The sequence below is a fragment of the Gavia stellata genome, chromosome 24 (assembly GCF_030936135.1).
Source record: "Gavia stellata isolate bGavSte3 chromosome 24, bGavSte3.hap2, whole genome shotgun sequence".
In the NCBI taxonomy this organism is placed as follows: Eukaryota; Metazoa; Chordata; class Aves; order Gaviiformes; family Gaviidae; genus Gavia; species Gavia stellata.
The window spans coordinates 682,304-698,890 of record NC_082617.1 but is presented as its reverse complement, the minus strand read 5'-3'; the positions used below and the strand labels follow the sequence as shown (position 1 = coordinate 698,890).

Here is a 16,587-nt window from a genome sequence, read left to right as displayed (position 1 = left end):
TTTTCTCCTGCATCGGTAAAAACAGTAAGCCCTGGGACAGGCGTTTCTGATAATTGCAGAGATTCTTCAAACGCTTGGTCCTGTAACAACGGTAAAAGTCTTGTAGGTGGGTAAGCATTAGTAATCTGACCAGTATATTCAGCAAAAGCGTGTTGTAAAATATCAGAAGAGGACAAAAGCCAATCTAAATAGGATTGCTTAATAAGAATACAAATTCGTTCTGGATCCTGCCCTCTTAAATCAATACTGCGACGCCTTCCCTTTATGATGATATTTGCAAGCAGTTCTATTCTAGTACACACTGTTGTCTTAGGCTGATACGACAAGAAAAGCCATTCTAATAGTATGACACTTTTTGGTGATTGCTGGATTAGGAGACCTAAAACATGGTTCCTACTTTTACTGGAATTAACAATAAGTAAGTGTATAGGTAGGTCTGTAATGAATCGTTGTGACATCCTGCCGATTAATTTCTCGGTTATCTTTTGCAAAGCTTGCTGTTGCTGCATCGATAAAGTTCTCGATGCATCAGCAGATGCAGAAGTCCCTAACAGAGGCATTAAAGCAAAAGCCGCGCAGGCAAGCAAAGCAAAACAAGGAATTCATTCACCACTTCTCGTCGGCAGGCAGGTGTTCAGCCATCTCCAGGAAAGCAGGGCTCCATCACGCGTAACTATTACTTGGGAAGACAAAAGCCATTACTCCGAATGTCCCCCAATAATTTCTGCACATCTGTTAATGTTGTTATCTGCGCGGTCAGCTGTATTTTCTGTGGCCCCACAATACTTTGTGCGATGATCCAACCCAAATAATGCCATGGAGGACCCTTTTGGACCTTTTCAGGTGCAATTTTTAAACCTTTTCTCTCTACCGTAACTGTCAAATCTTGCAATGTTTTTCCAACATCTAAATCTTTCCCCGCAACTAAAACATCATCCATGTAATGATACACGAGCAGGAACTGTCTAAACTTAAGCTTAGAGGATGTGTGGATCCTTGAAACAGGCCAAGCCTGTCCTTCTTACCTGTTGCTGGAAGAAACCAAGATTTGTGATGTCTGAAATATGTAGGAAAACTTGAAGTTTGGGATAAATACTTGACAGACTGGTTCATTCTTTGTTTCACATAAGCTCCTGATAGATTTGTTCTTAATTTCTCCTGGAGAAAACACTTCAGTTGCTTTTCAAACCTCTTAATACAAATTGCTTTCTATAAGTCTATTTTGTCAAATAAAATTTTGAGCAGTAACCCTTTATAACTAACTTTATCTATTGCTTCTGCCTGTTTGTGTTCAGAAGCACTAAGGTGATGCTTTACTTGAGTGCGGAAGAGACTGGGGGGGGTTGAGAATGCTGCAACTTCTGAACTGAGGGTTTTTTTCGGGGGAGGGAGGGCGGGGGCCGGGGGGGGGTGGGGGGGGGTGGGGAAGGGCAGGGGCCGGAGGCAGGGAGGGAGGACGGGGAGGCGGGGGGCGCCGGGCGCACGCAGCACGGGCGCACGCGCGGCGGCGGCACAGCCGGGCCCGGGCTGCGGCAGAGAGATGTTCACCCCCTCCCCGCTCCCCACTTCGCGCCACGTGCTGGAGCGGATTTTTTCTTCCCGAATGCCTCATGTCCCAAATCGATGAGCTCAGTAGGTGGCCCAGGTCCCTCCTCCGTTAGAGTTTTCTGAGGAGGCACTTCTGCATGTGTATTATTTCTCCGTTTTGGCTTAGAACCGCTCACTTCCGCTGTTTCCGCGTCCTGCACGGGGCTCCGCGGCAGACTTTTTCTTTCCTCAGGAGGGTCAGGGGTCTCATAAGTTTGAATATCAGCAACAGTTTTGCAAACAGTCCCGGACATGCCCTTCACCACAGGCATACCAAAGAACCGCGCAATAGGTCCCGGCTTACTCAGCGGTTTCAGAGCAGCCGTTCCTGAGCCTAGCATTTGAGCGGCGGCACAGGCTATTTCTCGCTCTGCTTTCATCGCTTTCAATGTTGCTAACACGTCATTCCACAGTCCACGGACAATCTTTCTTTCTTTTTCATCTTTTTCATTCCCCTCAATCGTTTTTTGCCACATTGTCTCTCCAAAGTCCCGCCATTCCGAGACAGAAAACAGCACATGCGTGTCAGAAAAATGACCCCATCGCTGTCCCAATCTAATTAACTTAACCAGCCGCTTTACAGGTGCTTCAATCCCTCTCTTAGAGAGGATTCCTGCAAGCAAGGTGGCCGCAGCTTCTATTTCCATAGCTGCGCCTGAGGGGTGAGGAGCGACCTCACACACCGGTGTCTGCCGCACTTCTTGTGCCCGAGCAGCACCTCCCTCAGCCGTGGTTTCCCACTCCCCTCCTCTAGCTGCTTACCGCAGTCACGGAGACCTCAGTCAAACTGAACCATCCTCTGCTACCAGATGTTGGAGAGGGAGAACCACCCGGAGTAACGATGAAATCTCAATATGAGTATAGTCGTTCTCCCCTTTATTCAAGCTTACAGAGTATACATAGACAGATGCCAAGAACACGCGTCCGCAACAGTTGTATAATTGGCTTACAGCCTCTGTTCACGCGCCAGGGCGGCGAGTGTGATTGGTACAGTGCTCTTGTGCACGCACAGGAGCACTTCTCCTCTTCGTGGATGTAGCTCCTTCTTCTTGTTTACCATTCCACTGTCTCTTATCACATCAGGCTTTCAAGGACAGTTAGCGGTTCCCTCTGAGCCTTTCCTCTCATCAGAGACTGAGTTGCTCATGGGAACCAGATCGTGTCCCTTGTTACTAAGCCATTCCTCCACACTCTCACTGGCTAGAGATAAGGGTCTTCCTCTGTGCTCAATGCTTGGCTCTGGTTAAAGCCAGAGACAAGATGGTTACAGCTCTACTAGCAATTCAAACATCCCTGGGATGCTTCCTAGGTGTGGAAGCACTCGTGTCCATACTGTTACCCACTGCCAGTTTCGAAGTCATGGTGGCTACACACAGACTGCCTTTGGGAATGCTCCATCTTTTATGCTGACTCCCAAACTGCCTGGGAACGTGCAGGCAGGCTGGGCCAGAGCCACAGGGACTGCTGGCAGCATACCACTACAGGTGACTGGCCTGCCGTGCCCGGGAAGGGGTCTGGTGGCTGTTTTGTCTGCTGGTACCAGCAGCAGGATTAGCCTAGATCGGCCCTTCCAGGTTTAGTTATCCCCTGCGAGCGTGCCAGCCGCTCTGCACCAGGGCGTTGCAGCCTGCAAACACGCCCATGCAAGGGGGAAGACGAGGGGAAACAGGTAGATTTCCCCCCATGCGCCGAGAGGGAGCCACACCGCAGTGCCCTGATGCTCTCTGTGCCAGCTCCCCATTGGCATTTCAAAGCCCCTCTCAGAAGAGTGCGCTGCAGGGGAAACTGAGGCACCATGGGTACGGGGCTTGCAGAAAGCTCCATGTGCAGGCAGACCTCATCTCCTCCTCCCTGTGCTGGGCTCTTGTTACCACATTGCCCTGCCGCACCTCCTGGGGGTGACACCGGCTGATCTCACCTCTTCTCGGGGGGAAAGCCTGACTCGCACGTTGCAGCGCTGTCCTGGGGCCAGGGCTCCAGCCGAGGGCAGCACCTCAAAGACACAGGGCTTGGCCTTTAACTGCTGCAGCAGCTTCTGATGCACCCTCACTGGCAAAGGTTTGTCCACCTGAGCACAAAAAACAATTGTGGGAGGTCTCCTTGGTCTGTGAGGACAGACCCTTGGGTCCTGCAGTGCTCTGAGATACTGTCACAGTGCTGAGAGCATCCGCATCCAGACCAGCCGTGGCCACCACTGCTCTAGAACTGGAGGGAAGACATATAAGCAGGGCAGGCAGACGGGGAGGCACTGTCCTTGGAGGAGGAATGGGGGAAGATGGCAGAGAAGTGAAGCATCAGCTAGTGAACAGGTCCAGGCAAACCAGATTTGCTCTGTACTCTCTAAAGCTTCCTCACACGAGCTGTAGCCCAAGTGCTCAGGCAGCCACAGGGGCAGAAAAGGCAAGAGAGGCAAAGAAGACCCAACCAAGAAGTTAGGTGCTACACATTGTCTGTGCTTTACCTTCTTAACAGGCCCATTCATGGTGATGAACCATTTACAGGGGACCTGGAGGTGATTGTGGAGCTGCATGGTTTCTTCCTGGCACTACCCACACTGGACAGGGAACTCCGGTCTGTCCCTGGAGAAGCAGAGGGACGGCACAGTCACATTGGGACGGAGGCGGACGTGAAACGTGGGGCCTCTGGCTGCCGAGTGAAGGACAGAGCATCCAGCTGAGAGCCCAAGTGACATCTACTGCTGTCCCCAACCTGCTGCCTGCCCCAAAAGGTGGTGCGGGCACAGGGAGGTGAGGGACCACGAGGTACCTTGATGGGCAGGAGCATGTCCACCGCTCCCAGTGGCAGGTTGACACTTGGTGGGTTGAAGCGCACTTCGAACGTCTTGGTCTTGCAGCAGGGCAGGTGCTTCACATGGTCCAGGTCCACGCTGAAACCTTGAACAGATGAAAATAAAGCAGCTGAGACACTCAAGCGACATGAAATGTGTCACAAGCACGTTAAGGCCATAGGGGTGTCCTGGCTGGCAGCTCTGTGAAGAAGAGGGCTCTTTGCCTCTCCAGAGAAGCCTGCCACTCTTTCTCCCATGTCACCGCTCCAGAAGAAAGGCTTTTCACAGCCAGAATCCAAGGTTCGCACGGTCAAAAGGAAACATACTAGCTGAGGAGCGCTGGTAATTCCTTTATCAGGTATCCCAGGGAAGGATGTGCAGACCTCTGCAAAGGAGAACTTCCAACTATGATTCCCCTGTGCTGTGGTGCTCCCTGGGAAACAACTTAGAGGAGACACCTGACCAGCCCTCAGGCACAGCGAGTCACCATTTGATGGCACTGCAGCCTTACCTCAAGGCCTGTTTCGGAAGCCTATTTTGATACACCAGAGGACCTCACAGGCTGTTTTCTCAATAAAGGCTGAACAGAAGTGCTGTGACATTATGAACGCGAAACCAAAGCACTTCCAAAACACCAAGGGGCCATCTGTTTGCAATGCAAACCCACTGCGTGCACAAAAACTCAAGATGCTGCTCACGGTAGCCAAGAGCAGAAGATGCTGAGAGGTGACCACGGTGATCAGCACAGCTCGCCCCTGCAATCACATGCTAGGGCAGCCACAGGCAGGCCAGGTCTCTGGGCACTGCTGGCCAGGAGAACTCAGGCTCCGAGGCACCAAGCAGGGCGTACTAAGGAGGACAAAGCTGTACAAACAAGCACTCAGGAAAACTCCCCACGTCCAGTGGCTTAAGCTAATCTGTCAGAGACAGCTCCTTCAAGCCCACGTGAAGTCTCCCCAGCACTGGTTACCTGTGTCACACAGGACACGTCCGTCAGTGTGAAAGGACACAGGGAACTGCCTGGTGTTGGTGATCTTCATGATGTGTGTGTGGATGTTCCTGAGAACGACATAGCCAAAGTCCCGGACGTACTCGGGCAGCTCAGCTCTGAAAGGAGGAGTAAGGAGAGCCCTTAAACCACAGCCTGGCTACGTTTCCAAGTGGATGGAAGATGCAAATAAAATGGATATTTCTGTATTCACTGCTGTAAAAGCTCAACTCTAGCCAGTGAAACCCAAGCCTGACCACCTGGTAATAAGTCTTTGGTAAGTCACAGGGAGGGTAGGTCCTAGGTTTTATCAGCTACCAATGGGACCTTAACAAAAAATTCATTTGTGCTGCTCTGCAACCAGATCTGTCCCCAGAGGAGCACCGATAAATGCAGTAATCAACACCTCCAAGATTCATGGGAAGGTCCTTTGCCAGAGCAATCCCACTCAGGAAAACACCTAAACAATCTGTTTTGCAGAGCCTCTTCCTCCTGAACTGGAGCCTACGGTGCCCGTCCCTCCTCATGAAGGAGCAAAAGGAAGGACCAAGTTACCTAGGCAAGCCCTGCAGTCCCACCAGCACCCAAGCCACCTGATGTAGGGCTTGTCAAGGCTTTGTCAACCTGTGCCGTTCCCGGCTCTTTTTGCTTAGTGGGATCTGTTAGTTGGAACAAAGATGCCAGCTTTGAGTTGCCTCTTTCAGAGGTGGTCAGCAGGGATGCTGTCTGTGCTGTCTGGATGGGCTTGATGGTCAGCACTGGACCCCTTCAGCTCTAAGAACAGAACCCATCATCGGTGGGGAGCTGAGTGCCCAGCTATTCCCAGCTCTGCAGGCACAAGGAGCTCTCAGGAGCAGGGGTGTGCCGCCGGGTGTTGCCCTCAGGGTGCCTGGAGATAGGGTACGGGAGTCCCCACTAACTTGAGAAGCCTCCGACGAGCACGCTGGTCAAAGGCAGTGTCCTCCGAGGGACCGGAGGCGAGAGCTTTCTGCTGCTCCAGGGCGTGTTCCTCTATCAGCACCTGCTCCGTCTGCATCTGCAGCCGAGTGTCGAACTGAGGAAAGCAAAGACAGTGGCTGGTTAGCAAAGGTCCTTCCCAAGGGAGAGGCTTGTCTCTGAAAGAGGATCCCACCCTGCTCTTGTTGAGAGGGGTGATGGGGTCCTCCTGTCTCCCTGCTCAGTGTCTCTGACACCTCCTGCTCTCTTAGACAGGACCTTATCTGGGGGGAAATGAACTCCAGCATCTTTGCCTGTCCGGTCACTGTTATAAAAGCTGATCTGGCCAGACAAACAGACAGACAAGCTAGGAACCTTCCAGAGCTCCAAGTATTTGCCTGCCCCCAGCCACTGCCAAAGCAGCTTGGACAAAAACTCTCTCCAAAAAGGAACCACGACAAAGCTGGTGCCTCTTGGAGACAAACAAACACTGACAGCACAGTCCCAGGGTGTAGTCAGGCTGCTGCTATGAAGCTCTGTAAACCTGGCAGGGCTTGGGGTGTGAGCCACAAACACCCCAGCGATGACCTGCGTCTCCATTCACAAAGTACCATAAATTCAATCACATGAGCATGGTCTTCAGGATCTCTCCCTGGGGTAGTCAGGAAGCTGGTGCATCTACAGGAGGGACAACTACCAGAGGTGGGCAGCCCCCGGGGCAACGCTGAGCTGATGCGTGATCATGGCCAGATGCGGGCAGGGAGGTCCCAAGTGCCAGCAGGGCCCCGGGAAGCCTGCTGCAGGGTGCAAGGGGCCCAAGTGACACGGCGGGAGGGTGGCATGTGCCAAATGGGGCAGCAGTCGTTCTCACCATGGTGCCCGAGTTGTCCATGGGTGGCTCCACGGCCGCAGCCTCCCCCAGAACCACTGCTTCGTCCCTCTGGCTGTCTTAGTCCATCTTTGCTCTTGCCTCTGAGGATCTTCTCATACTGTTTGTTTCCTGAAGGAAGAAAACATCCACAAATAGAAGTGTGGGCACTGCACCATGCCCATTTAAGCTGGGAAGTCCCACTCCCCGGATGCTGGCCTCTCCCAGAAACAAACCCCTCGAGCAATCTATGCTGCTACTCCTCTCTGAATCCTGATGTTCACTCCCACCCATCTTCCTCCCCACAGAGGAGCATCTCATCCCCTGCAATGCGATGCAAAGCCAACCCTGACAAAATCCCTGCCAGCCTGCATTACAGCTTTCCCAAACTTTTCTGTCTAGGCATCATCTTTGCAGGCCACCAACAGATACGCTGGCAAGCTCTGCAGGATGGTTCCCGGGGCAAAGCCCACATGGGCTCGTCTGCTAGACACTCAGGAAGCAAGCAGAGGATTGAGTGTTGGTCTGACAGCCCTGAAACCTCCAGGCTTGCTGGAGATGGGTGGGAGCTGCCCTATGGCCATATGATATGACATGGGGGAAAAAGCCAGGGACCTACCTGGGCAGCAGACAGGCAGTGCTCACCTTTGGTGTTCCTGGGCAGGTCCAAGTAGGTCCGGGGAAAGACCCCCTCTCCTTTGAGGGAGATCTCTTTTGGCTCCAGGTGACCCACTTGGACCTGGAAAGTCCTGCAAAAGACTCCCGGCACTCCTGGCAGGTAGGAGACTTTCAGCACTTGCTCCTTGCCAGGTCCAATGTAACCCTGCAGGGCATGAGAGAAGAGGGAGGGAATGCAAACCAAAGAGGGATTGGTGGAGGGATGGCTCAGACGATAGACACGCTGAGAAGAGAAGGCAGGTTCTCAAAGATAAGAAAGCATCAGACAACACTGCCTTCTAGCTCTCTTCTACCCAAAAGCTCAAGTCTCCTACACCAGGATGCACTGTATCCTTCAGAGGGCCTGTAGGGATGCATTCCCACAGCACAGACTGCCCTGCGCTCAGCAGGAGCACAGCTCTTCTGCTAACGGTGTTTACCCTCTGCTAGCAAGAGCCAGACCGAAGAAATAAAAGCTCTTTTACCAGCCGCTGTGGAAGATGAGTGAAGTGCCTGCGCTCTCAGCAGAGCCAGCAGCAACTCTCACAGCACGTCGGTGGTTCCCACCACCGGCCTCACCCCTTATTAACGACCCCAACCAAACATCTCCTGCCTGTGCGGTTACACCGAGGGTGCATGAGCCTGTCTGGACTCACGATGACCTGCAAACATACATCTCTGGAAACGCAGGAGCAGGGACTAGGATGAGATCTAGGGAAGAAGGTGTTGCCAGGAAGGTCACCTCCTCTCCGGGCTTCCAGAAGGACTGTCCGATCCCCGGGCTGGGCTCACGCCAGCCAGGTCGAGAGCAAACTCAAGCAGACGGCAACACAGCTCGGGGTGACAGGACACAGCCGCAGCTTTCCTCAGCTTGCCCTCTGCACGCGGGGCTGGACCCTCGGCTCCCCGCTCCCCTCCACGCTGCAGGGACAAGCTACTGAGCGGGACGGATCCTGCCACTTGGTCCCCCGAGCCCTTACTCCAGCACACAACACAGCTCCAGCGAAAGCGAGCCCTGTCAAGCTGCCAGGGCTGACAACGCTGTTACAGCAACAACTGCGCGGGTCCGAGCAGAGCTGTCTCTTCGGAAGCTTGCAGGAAGAGGGCATCAGCGTGTCATCCCTTGTAGGAGACAGGCATGGGGGAACGTGAAAGCCTTTTGGCTTCCCCTTCCCATTGCAAAAAGTGTCCAAGATAAGAACACTGCTTCAGCTCAAAGACATCCATGCAGGACTGAGAAGCTGGGATGGTGGGATGCTGCAAACTCCTCTCCTTGCTATTCCAGCCCTGCTCCTCCCTGGCCCCCTCACTGCCCCACAAAGCTGCTGCAGAGCAGCAAAGCTGGAGGAGTGAGGGACTGGTACAGGGGCTGTTACAGTTTCTGGCCAAAGAGCGTCATGCCCAAGCCAGAGAGTATTGAAGTCTCACCTGCTCAGTGCTGGCAGGGGGCAGGCAGGGTTTGTTACAGGCAGGGATGAGGACTAAGTCCTCTCCGATCACACAACCCGGGTACGGTGACCCTCGGGAGAGCCTGCACCGGCCAGCGCCAGTGCCGGCACAACCAGAGAGCTCAGCAGCTGGGGTCCGGAGAGCTACCAAAGCACTCGTGCCTCCCGCCCGTGGCTGCTGAATGACAGCAGAGCCACCCGCCAGCAAAGGCCATTCAAGGCAGTCTATTAGGACCGCGCTTGCCTGACCTTCTCTGCCCCCCAGCAGCAATTGCTTACAGCCCTCTCTCTCCTGGCTGCTTCTGTGGGTTTTTTCATGGCTGTTTTCCCTTTTTTCCCTACAACCCTCTCCTAGGCAGCCTGACAAAGGGCCAGGGTTAATCGCTTGTGCTACCTCCATACTCACCGTGCTGGGCACGACCAGGGGCACGCCGGGCAGAGGGCTGTCGGCAGTGGCCGCACTGGGGCTGAGCACCGCGTAGGTGAATCCCACCTTGCCGCTGTTCTGCAGGGTGACCTCTGCTTTGGTGACTTTGTTAAACAGCTGAAGAGAGGACAGAGGAGCGGGAAGTTACAGACACAGGCCTGATGCTGGGAATCTCCTTCCTCTTTCATTGGCTTGAAAGGAAATGAACACAGCGCAGCAGCAGGGACCGCAGAGGACATATGGGCACTTGACTCTCCCGGGTTAACCCGGGGAACCCACAGCCGCTGGGTACCTCTTAGCCCGACACAGGAACAGATATTTACGGCAGCACGGAGGTGCAATAACAACCATGTAAAGACCAGTAACAAAGAAACCAGGGGATACAAGCCCTCTGCGCTTTAAGGCGTCATCGAACAGCTAGCTGGAACAAAGAAGGAGGCATCAAGGCACTTCAGAGGAAAAGCCACCTGCATACAAGTACTTGCAAGCAAAACACCAGAAAAAAGGGAGACAAATGGTGCAACACATGCAAGACCAAGAGCTGGAAGTATCTGTGGGGTTTTTAACCAAAAAGAAGTGAAGTGGGGATTATTCTGGGACATTCTCTCCAGCTTCAGCGACAGGAAGTCCAAGTTAACTCCCTCCCTGGTTTCTTTTGTTGATTAATCAAGAGCACTGAAAAAGAGCATCTCCTTGCACCTCAGGCTTTAGGAGCAGATCAGTGTGTGGATGTCTCGGGGCATGTCCCTCTCGAGATCACTGCTGGGATCCTGCCTGCCCCAGGAGGCAGCGTTAGTAACCTTGAAGAGGAGCAACTCCCAACTTTGGGGCGGATGGAGATGGCCATTAAAAACCACCTTGGATGCAGGACGTATCACTCAAAGGTTGTACTTCCAAGCCATACAGCTGATAAAGTAGCTGGGAAGGGGAGAGAGCCCTAGACCTAGGTGGGCAGCAACCTGCTGGTGATGGTTTCAGAGACCACTGCCAAGAGAAGTGCGCGGTACCTTCAGCCCGCAGTCGATCTCCGTGGTGTCTAGGAGGTAGTCGATGAGCGAAGCCTCCCCACTCAGCGCGATCTCGTAGGTCGGGCCTCCCTCCACCTTGCACAGCGCCGTGACGCTGGCGACGATGTTTGTGTGGCCAAAGAAGGTGAACGTGACCCGCTGGCTCTCGCCCGGCTGCAGCACACCATACAGTGGCAGGATGTCAAAAACCTGGAGGGAGGGGAGGAGAGATCAAGATGTCGAGCATCCAAATTGATGCAGAAGAGCAGCCGTGGCTTGAAGCAAAGGACAGACACGACTGGAGGGGCCTGCTCCTCAAAACACAGGCAAAATCATCCTCATCTCATCCTGCATCCATGACACTTTCCAGTGGAGAAACCATGGGAAATATCTCCCATACTCACCAATACATTCATTAATACACTACACTCTGCGAGCAGCTGAGGGCCACCAGTGGGAGCGGGGGCTACATAAGCAAGTCAGATTCCCACTTACCTCCTCCACTCCCAAGGCGAGGGGCTCTGCCTCCATGAACGGCATCAACTCCTTGATCTTCACCAGGCTCTGAGTCTCTGCAGCACCCTCCATCTCTGCAGCGCCTTCCAGCTCCGCAGCAGTGGACGGTAGCAACTGGAAAACAAGCACCATGAGCTGCAGAAAGCAGGCTGGGTGAGACCACTCTGCTGCAGGCTCCACCACCTCACCAAGCCAGGAGCAGCTGAGATGGGACCTGGGCGCAAATCAAGCAGGGGTATACCCATGCCATCAGTTGAGCATGGGTCCAAGCCCACCCACAGATGAGACACGGGCTCCATCTGCACTTCCTACACGCAAGCTTGCACGAGGAAGCTGCATGCACCCAGCACTGAGTCCTGGCAGAGACCTCAAGGGTACTTTGCACCCTCGTGCCAGCCTGACTTTGCTCACTTCTGCCCAAGGAACACACCGAGAACCCCATGCCGGGACAAGTTTGGTTTTCTGTGACAAAAAGAGGAACACAACTGCAAGTGAGAAGTATTAAAAACAGGAAAATAAGGACTTAGAAAGTGCTCAGCACAACTATCCTGTTTCAGATGGTGCTTAGGTTTCATCTCACGCACTCATCAGTGCTGGAGAGCTGAGGATCTCTGCTCGGTCATTCTTCTCCAACAGCACCTTCCTGAAGAAGGCAGCTGAGATGTTTTTCTGTCTTGCAGCAGCCGAGAGCTGGTATCGAACCTCAAAGGCACCATGTCTCAAGAGGAACCTCATCCCTGGGCTTCTGACCCCTATTTATAAAAGAGGGCTTTGTGACTGCTCTTGAAGTTTAAGATCACCCCCTTGTTCACTAATGTCAAGAAGTGCTTTGTGCTGTGGCCTTGACTTCAGCAGAATCTGCAAGAATATTTACAGGACATCCTTGGACCTAGTCAGAGGCTCCATCTCCCCAGTAGATAAAGCACTGGGGAGGGAAGAGTTTTCTCTCATTTCAATGCTCTTTCTACTGTCTCCACATTTTCAAACTTAGCAAAGCTTTGCCAAGCGTATATTCCCAAAGATGTTAACTCACATCTTTCCTAGGCCTGTGGTCTCCCACCTCCCCACGGAGGTTATATGGAGATTGCCTTGAGAGAGTGACACAAGCAGAAGACCAAACTGCAATCTAGAAGCATCCTTTGAATCCAGAAGAATCCTTTGAAGCAATTTTGGATCCTACTCAGACAGGTCCCCTTGTATTTCCCTGGTTTACTTCCTGGGCATACATGGCAACAAAGCAGGAAATAACGATGATTTCATGCTTCTATCCAAAAACATTCAGCCACACTATTCTTTACATCTACAGGCTATCATTTCTCCTGATTCAGAAAAAATGTGCAGAGTTACAACATCAAAACTGCTGATATTTGAATGTAAGCAGGTGCAGCTCCCCTCCTTGAACTTAATGTCAACGCTGGCTCTTTCAGAGCCTCTTGGGCTCTCTTACACCCTTTTCTCTTGCCCTAGGAGCAGCCTCTGTCCCACACGATGCACAACAAGGTGCCAGCTCCCACTAGTACCAAGGTCAAGCTCCAAAGCAGCGAGCTTCACCAGGAAGGTCAGCACATCAAAGGCAACTCTGTCTGCAAAGCCTTCTTTTTATAAAAAGTTGTCTCTGCGGCCATCACTGCAACACCGGCTCTTGGGGGAAGGCAGAAGCGTGAAAGCGGGTGGCTCCAGCTGGGCTTGAGAAGGTGCTACATGCAGATCAGTACTTGGCACAGCTTGAGACAGGAAGGAAACTGGAAGCCCTCACATCATGATGCAGATAAAAGCCTCCTTTGATGTTGTAAACAAAAAAAAACCCCAAACCAAACAAAAACAAAAAAAACCAAACCAAACCCAACGTGAGTCAGGAGAATCTGAGTGGCCTTCTCCAAGCAAAACTATCCTATTTCTCCCTCCCCAGAAGCCCCGTGTCCAGCCGCTGGCCCTGATGCCCAGCCCGCTCTCAGGGCATGTGGCAGCAGGGCAGCAAAAAGGGAGGTTGGCACGAGCACGGCTTTTTGGTGGCAAGCTGGGGGAGGCAACGCAGGTGGTAGGTGCAGAAGAAAATCTACCTTTGCTTCCAGGGAGTCCTCTGCAACTGCTGGCTCCTGGGCAGGATCCCCTGCTGCTGCCAGGGCTTTGGCCGGCTCCTCCGCACCCCCGTCCCTGGAGCTGCTCTCTGCAGACGCTGAGCGCTCCAACTGGCCTTCCTCCTTCCTTGGTGGTTGGGCTTTCATGAAAAATTTAGGTGCTGGAGGGCTGAACCTGGAAAAGAACATAACTTTGGTCACAGACCTGCAGTGGGAGGGAGGGGAACCTGCACCAGCGGCCCCTTAGCAGGATGCAGCCCCTGGGTGGGCACTGGTGGTGTGTGGTATTTGCCTCAGGCCACGAAGGTCTGAGAAAGCAGCTTTCCACACCAGCTTTCCTTCCCAGGGGAAACAGTACAGGGGCTACAGCAAAGCAGCAGCAAGAGACTGGGGCGGCAGCACATCGTTCTGGTGTCAGTGCCTGTGTAGGTTCTTCGTATGACATGACAACAAGTAGGGTTGGCAGGAAAGGAAGAGAGCTCCCGTTACAGATCTGCTTCTCCAAGTGCCTAAGCGTGGCTTTGTAGCTCCAGAGACAAAGCAGGATTCTAGGTTATGGGCTATGCAAAAAGTGTTGGTAGCATCTTACAGTCCCAGCTTGGCTGGAGAATGCTGCCTCTTTCTCAGCATCAAACTGGTGGAGATCACCTATTCCCTGCGCATCTAGCCTGACCACAGCTGGTAGGTGTTCTTTCCACAAGGGAAAGTTGAAAGCAATTTGTCGGATGCCAGGCAAACAGCTTGGTCTTTGCAAAGTACAAACAGGACACCGGGAAGAAGAGCTTCAAGGAGAGGGTAGAGGCGCACATACCTCATCTGGTTCACGCGGCTGTCCATCAGGAATGACCAGTGGTACCGGACAGGAAGTGGGCTGCAGTTTGTCATCCTGACATAACGCACAGCTTCGGTGTCATTCAAGAGGCACCCAAAGTCCACGGCCATGGTCGGGAAATGGAGATTGGGGAAGTAGACTTCTCCCCGAATGGTGACCTGCTCCTCCTGAGGGTGCTCGAGAAAGCCTATCTTCAGAGCCTTCTCTGCTACCCAGATATTCAAACCCTCTTCATAAGCAGGGTTAAAGCTGATGGAGAGATGAAGTTCCTCTCCTATCTCCAGCTTCATGGGCTGCAAGGAGATGAAGAGTATTAACCACCAGTGTGATGAAGTCCCAAGGTCTGACGGCATGAAAATGTAAATATTCAACGTGTGACCCCAACGTGGCCTTCTCAGTTCATCCTTCCTTTTCTTTACAGTGTGCGCCTGCCCGCAAGCACCACAACACTCTGGTCTGAGACTATCTCACGCTCATGCCTCTGGGCTCTGCATCCATACAAGAGGGAAAGAAAGATTGTCCTCCTGAATTCTGGACCCACAGAAGCTATACGCTGAATACATGACCAAACCAGCACTCTGGCAAGCCAGGGCCTTTTGCCCCGACTCTAGAGGAACATCTTTTTCCTCACAGCACAAGTGCAACGGCATTGCAGCCTCACCCTTGCAGGTGCTAGTCACTGGCACGGCACAGAAATGGTGGCCGTGCCTACCACAACACGTTTAGCAGAGTCCATACCCAACACCTTCCACCAACAATGGGGCAGGTGCCAGGGAGTGGATGGAGGAGCATCCTCAGCCTTCCTGAAAGCAGGGCTGCCCTTGAAGGGAGCAAGCTGCTCTTGAGGTTATCCAAGGATGGCTGCTGGAGAGCTAGGATGGTTTCCAGGAGACACCTTTACTACATGGCGTGCCCAGACCTAGTTGCACGCTCCCCTCTCCTCATGGCTTAGAGCCAGGACGCATTTCCCCAATTCAGATGATATTTCGTTTCCTTCAGCAACTCGTTTCAAATCTGATTTAGTTCAGGCCAGTCTACTGCTGATTCTAAAGAATAAACCTCTCTACCAGAGGACCTCCCAACAGAAATGCACCACCACACTCCTCCCTCTTCAAACCCCACCAGCACCAAGGTCCACGGCTGCTCACCTGAACATCTGCGGGGAGGGGCTGCCGGTCCGCATCGCAGATCACGAAGGGTTGCTCCAAGGCCGGGACAACGCTGAGCGGCAGGGAGGACATGTTTTTTAATGAAAGAGGCTGGTACTGAAGAGTTAGGACATCACTGGGTTGCTACAGAAACAGGAGACAAGGGAAAAAAACAACCTGAAGCGGCCACGGACCTCCTTCCCTTTTCTGATGCATTTCAAGGTTTTCAACCCCAAAAGAGCATACATCTCGATTTACTATTTTTATTCACTTCTACCCTTCTAGAAAGGTTTCCTTGAAGTAGATCAGATGCTTTTCATCTTTAGAAACTACAGCATCCCCCGGGGGACAGGGAAACAGTCTCACGTACAGATGGGGGGATAGGACCCCGAGAGGAGGCAGCTGCTTGAACAAGATCAAAAGAGAAAGTGAACCCAGAGCTTTTGTCTCTGCATGGTTTATATAAACTAGACAGGCTTTGGGAAACTACTTTGGGGTGTATTGACATCAATCAGCTGCAGCTTCGTAGTACTCGATAAATCAGAGCGTGTGGCATCAAGCAGACCACAGGCAGACATCAGGCAGAGCTGAAAAGCTTCTAATTAAATCTGAACTCCCTGCTCACAGGGTTTTGCGCTTCTCTGGAAGCCTGGGAACCAGAGGAGAGACCTGAAAACACAGAAACTAAATAATGAAGTATCTTCTCTTTTTCAGACACCTCACGGGAGAGAGAAAGATGATGCAGGAGTCAGGATCCAGAGACTAGAGGGCTCCTGCTTTGTGTTGATATTACCATCGCTGCAGCTGAAGGACATCTGCGGGTCCTTTGAAGAAAGTGAGGCTTGGGGAAATGCAAAGAGCATACCAAGAGCAGAGAAGGCAAAGAGAGACAAGACATGACAGTTTTCCCTCATCAGCCTGAGGAGCTGACAGCTCTCTCAGTTTTTCTCAGCTCCCCTACAGGATCAGTGTTCAGACTTCACTGTGCCTTGAAGGAGGATCCTCAAAAACCTCCCTTTATACTGAGTACAGAAACTGGTGTCTCTCTACAAGTGGCCACGATCCCCCTCAGCAGAGCAGCTGTAATCTCAGTTTTACTTCGGTGAAGTTAAAAACCAGTCCCATCCCTGAAAACGTCCTCACTTACTTTACAAAGCACCTCAGGAGGGGTGAGGAGGGGGTTTAGCATCGCTCAGCTGCAGCTCTCTGCTCTCCCACCTGCAGCCCCAGCACACGAGGGGGCTGCGCAAAGCCCACACTGTTCTCGTGGGTCCCACACGTCTCACCCTGTGCCCTTGGCTCAGCAG

General features: G+C 52.7%; 2 protein-coding genes across 2 annotated transcripts in view; both read right to left on the bottom strand.

Moving 5' to 3' along the window:
* Positions 1 to 4,279: 4,279 nt before the first annotated feature.
* On the bottom strand, positions 4,280 to 6,411 carry LOC132319110 (hydrocephalus-inducing protein homolog). The gene is made up of 4 exons (XM_059829018.1): positions 6,284 to 6,411; positions 5,346 to 5,482; positions 4,354 to 4,481; positions 4,280 to 4,303 (listed from the first exon to the last, which is right to left on the bottom strand). Exons 1-4 carry the CDS (start codon positions 6,397 to 6,399, stop codon positions 4,280 to 4,282), a joined length of 405 nt encoding a protein of 134 aa, XP_059685001.1. The 5' UTR covers positions 6,400 to 6,411.
* A 520-nt stretch (positions 6,412 to 6,931) lies between these two features.
* LOC132319065 (hydrocephalus-inducing protein homolog) overlaps positions 6,932 to 16,587 on the bottom strand; it is a 57,098-nt gene continuing 47,442 nt past the window's right edge. The window contains exons 21-28 of the mRNA XM_059828703.1: positions 15,281 to 15,424; positions 14,112 to 14,425; positions 13,283 to 13,475; positions 11,202 to 11,336; positions 10,707 to 10,916; positions 9,679 to 9,816; positions 7,813 to 7,990; positions 6,932 to 7,299 (exon numbers count right to left, since the gene is read on the bottom strand). Coding sequence (XP_059684686.1) covers positions 7,040 to 7,299; positions 7,813 to 7,990; positions 9,679 to 9,816; positions 10,707 to 10,916; positions 11,202 to 11,336; positions 13,283 to 13,475; positions 14,112 to 14,425; positions 15,281 to 15,424 — 1,572 coding nt within the window. The 3' untranslated portion in view covers positions 6,932 to 7,039. The remainder of the gene's footprint in view (positions 7,300 to 7,812; positions 7,991 to 9,678; positions 9,817 to 10,706; positions 10,917 to 11,201; positions 11,337 to 13,282; positions 13,476 to 14,111; positions 14,426 to 15,280; positions 15,425 to 16,587) is intronic.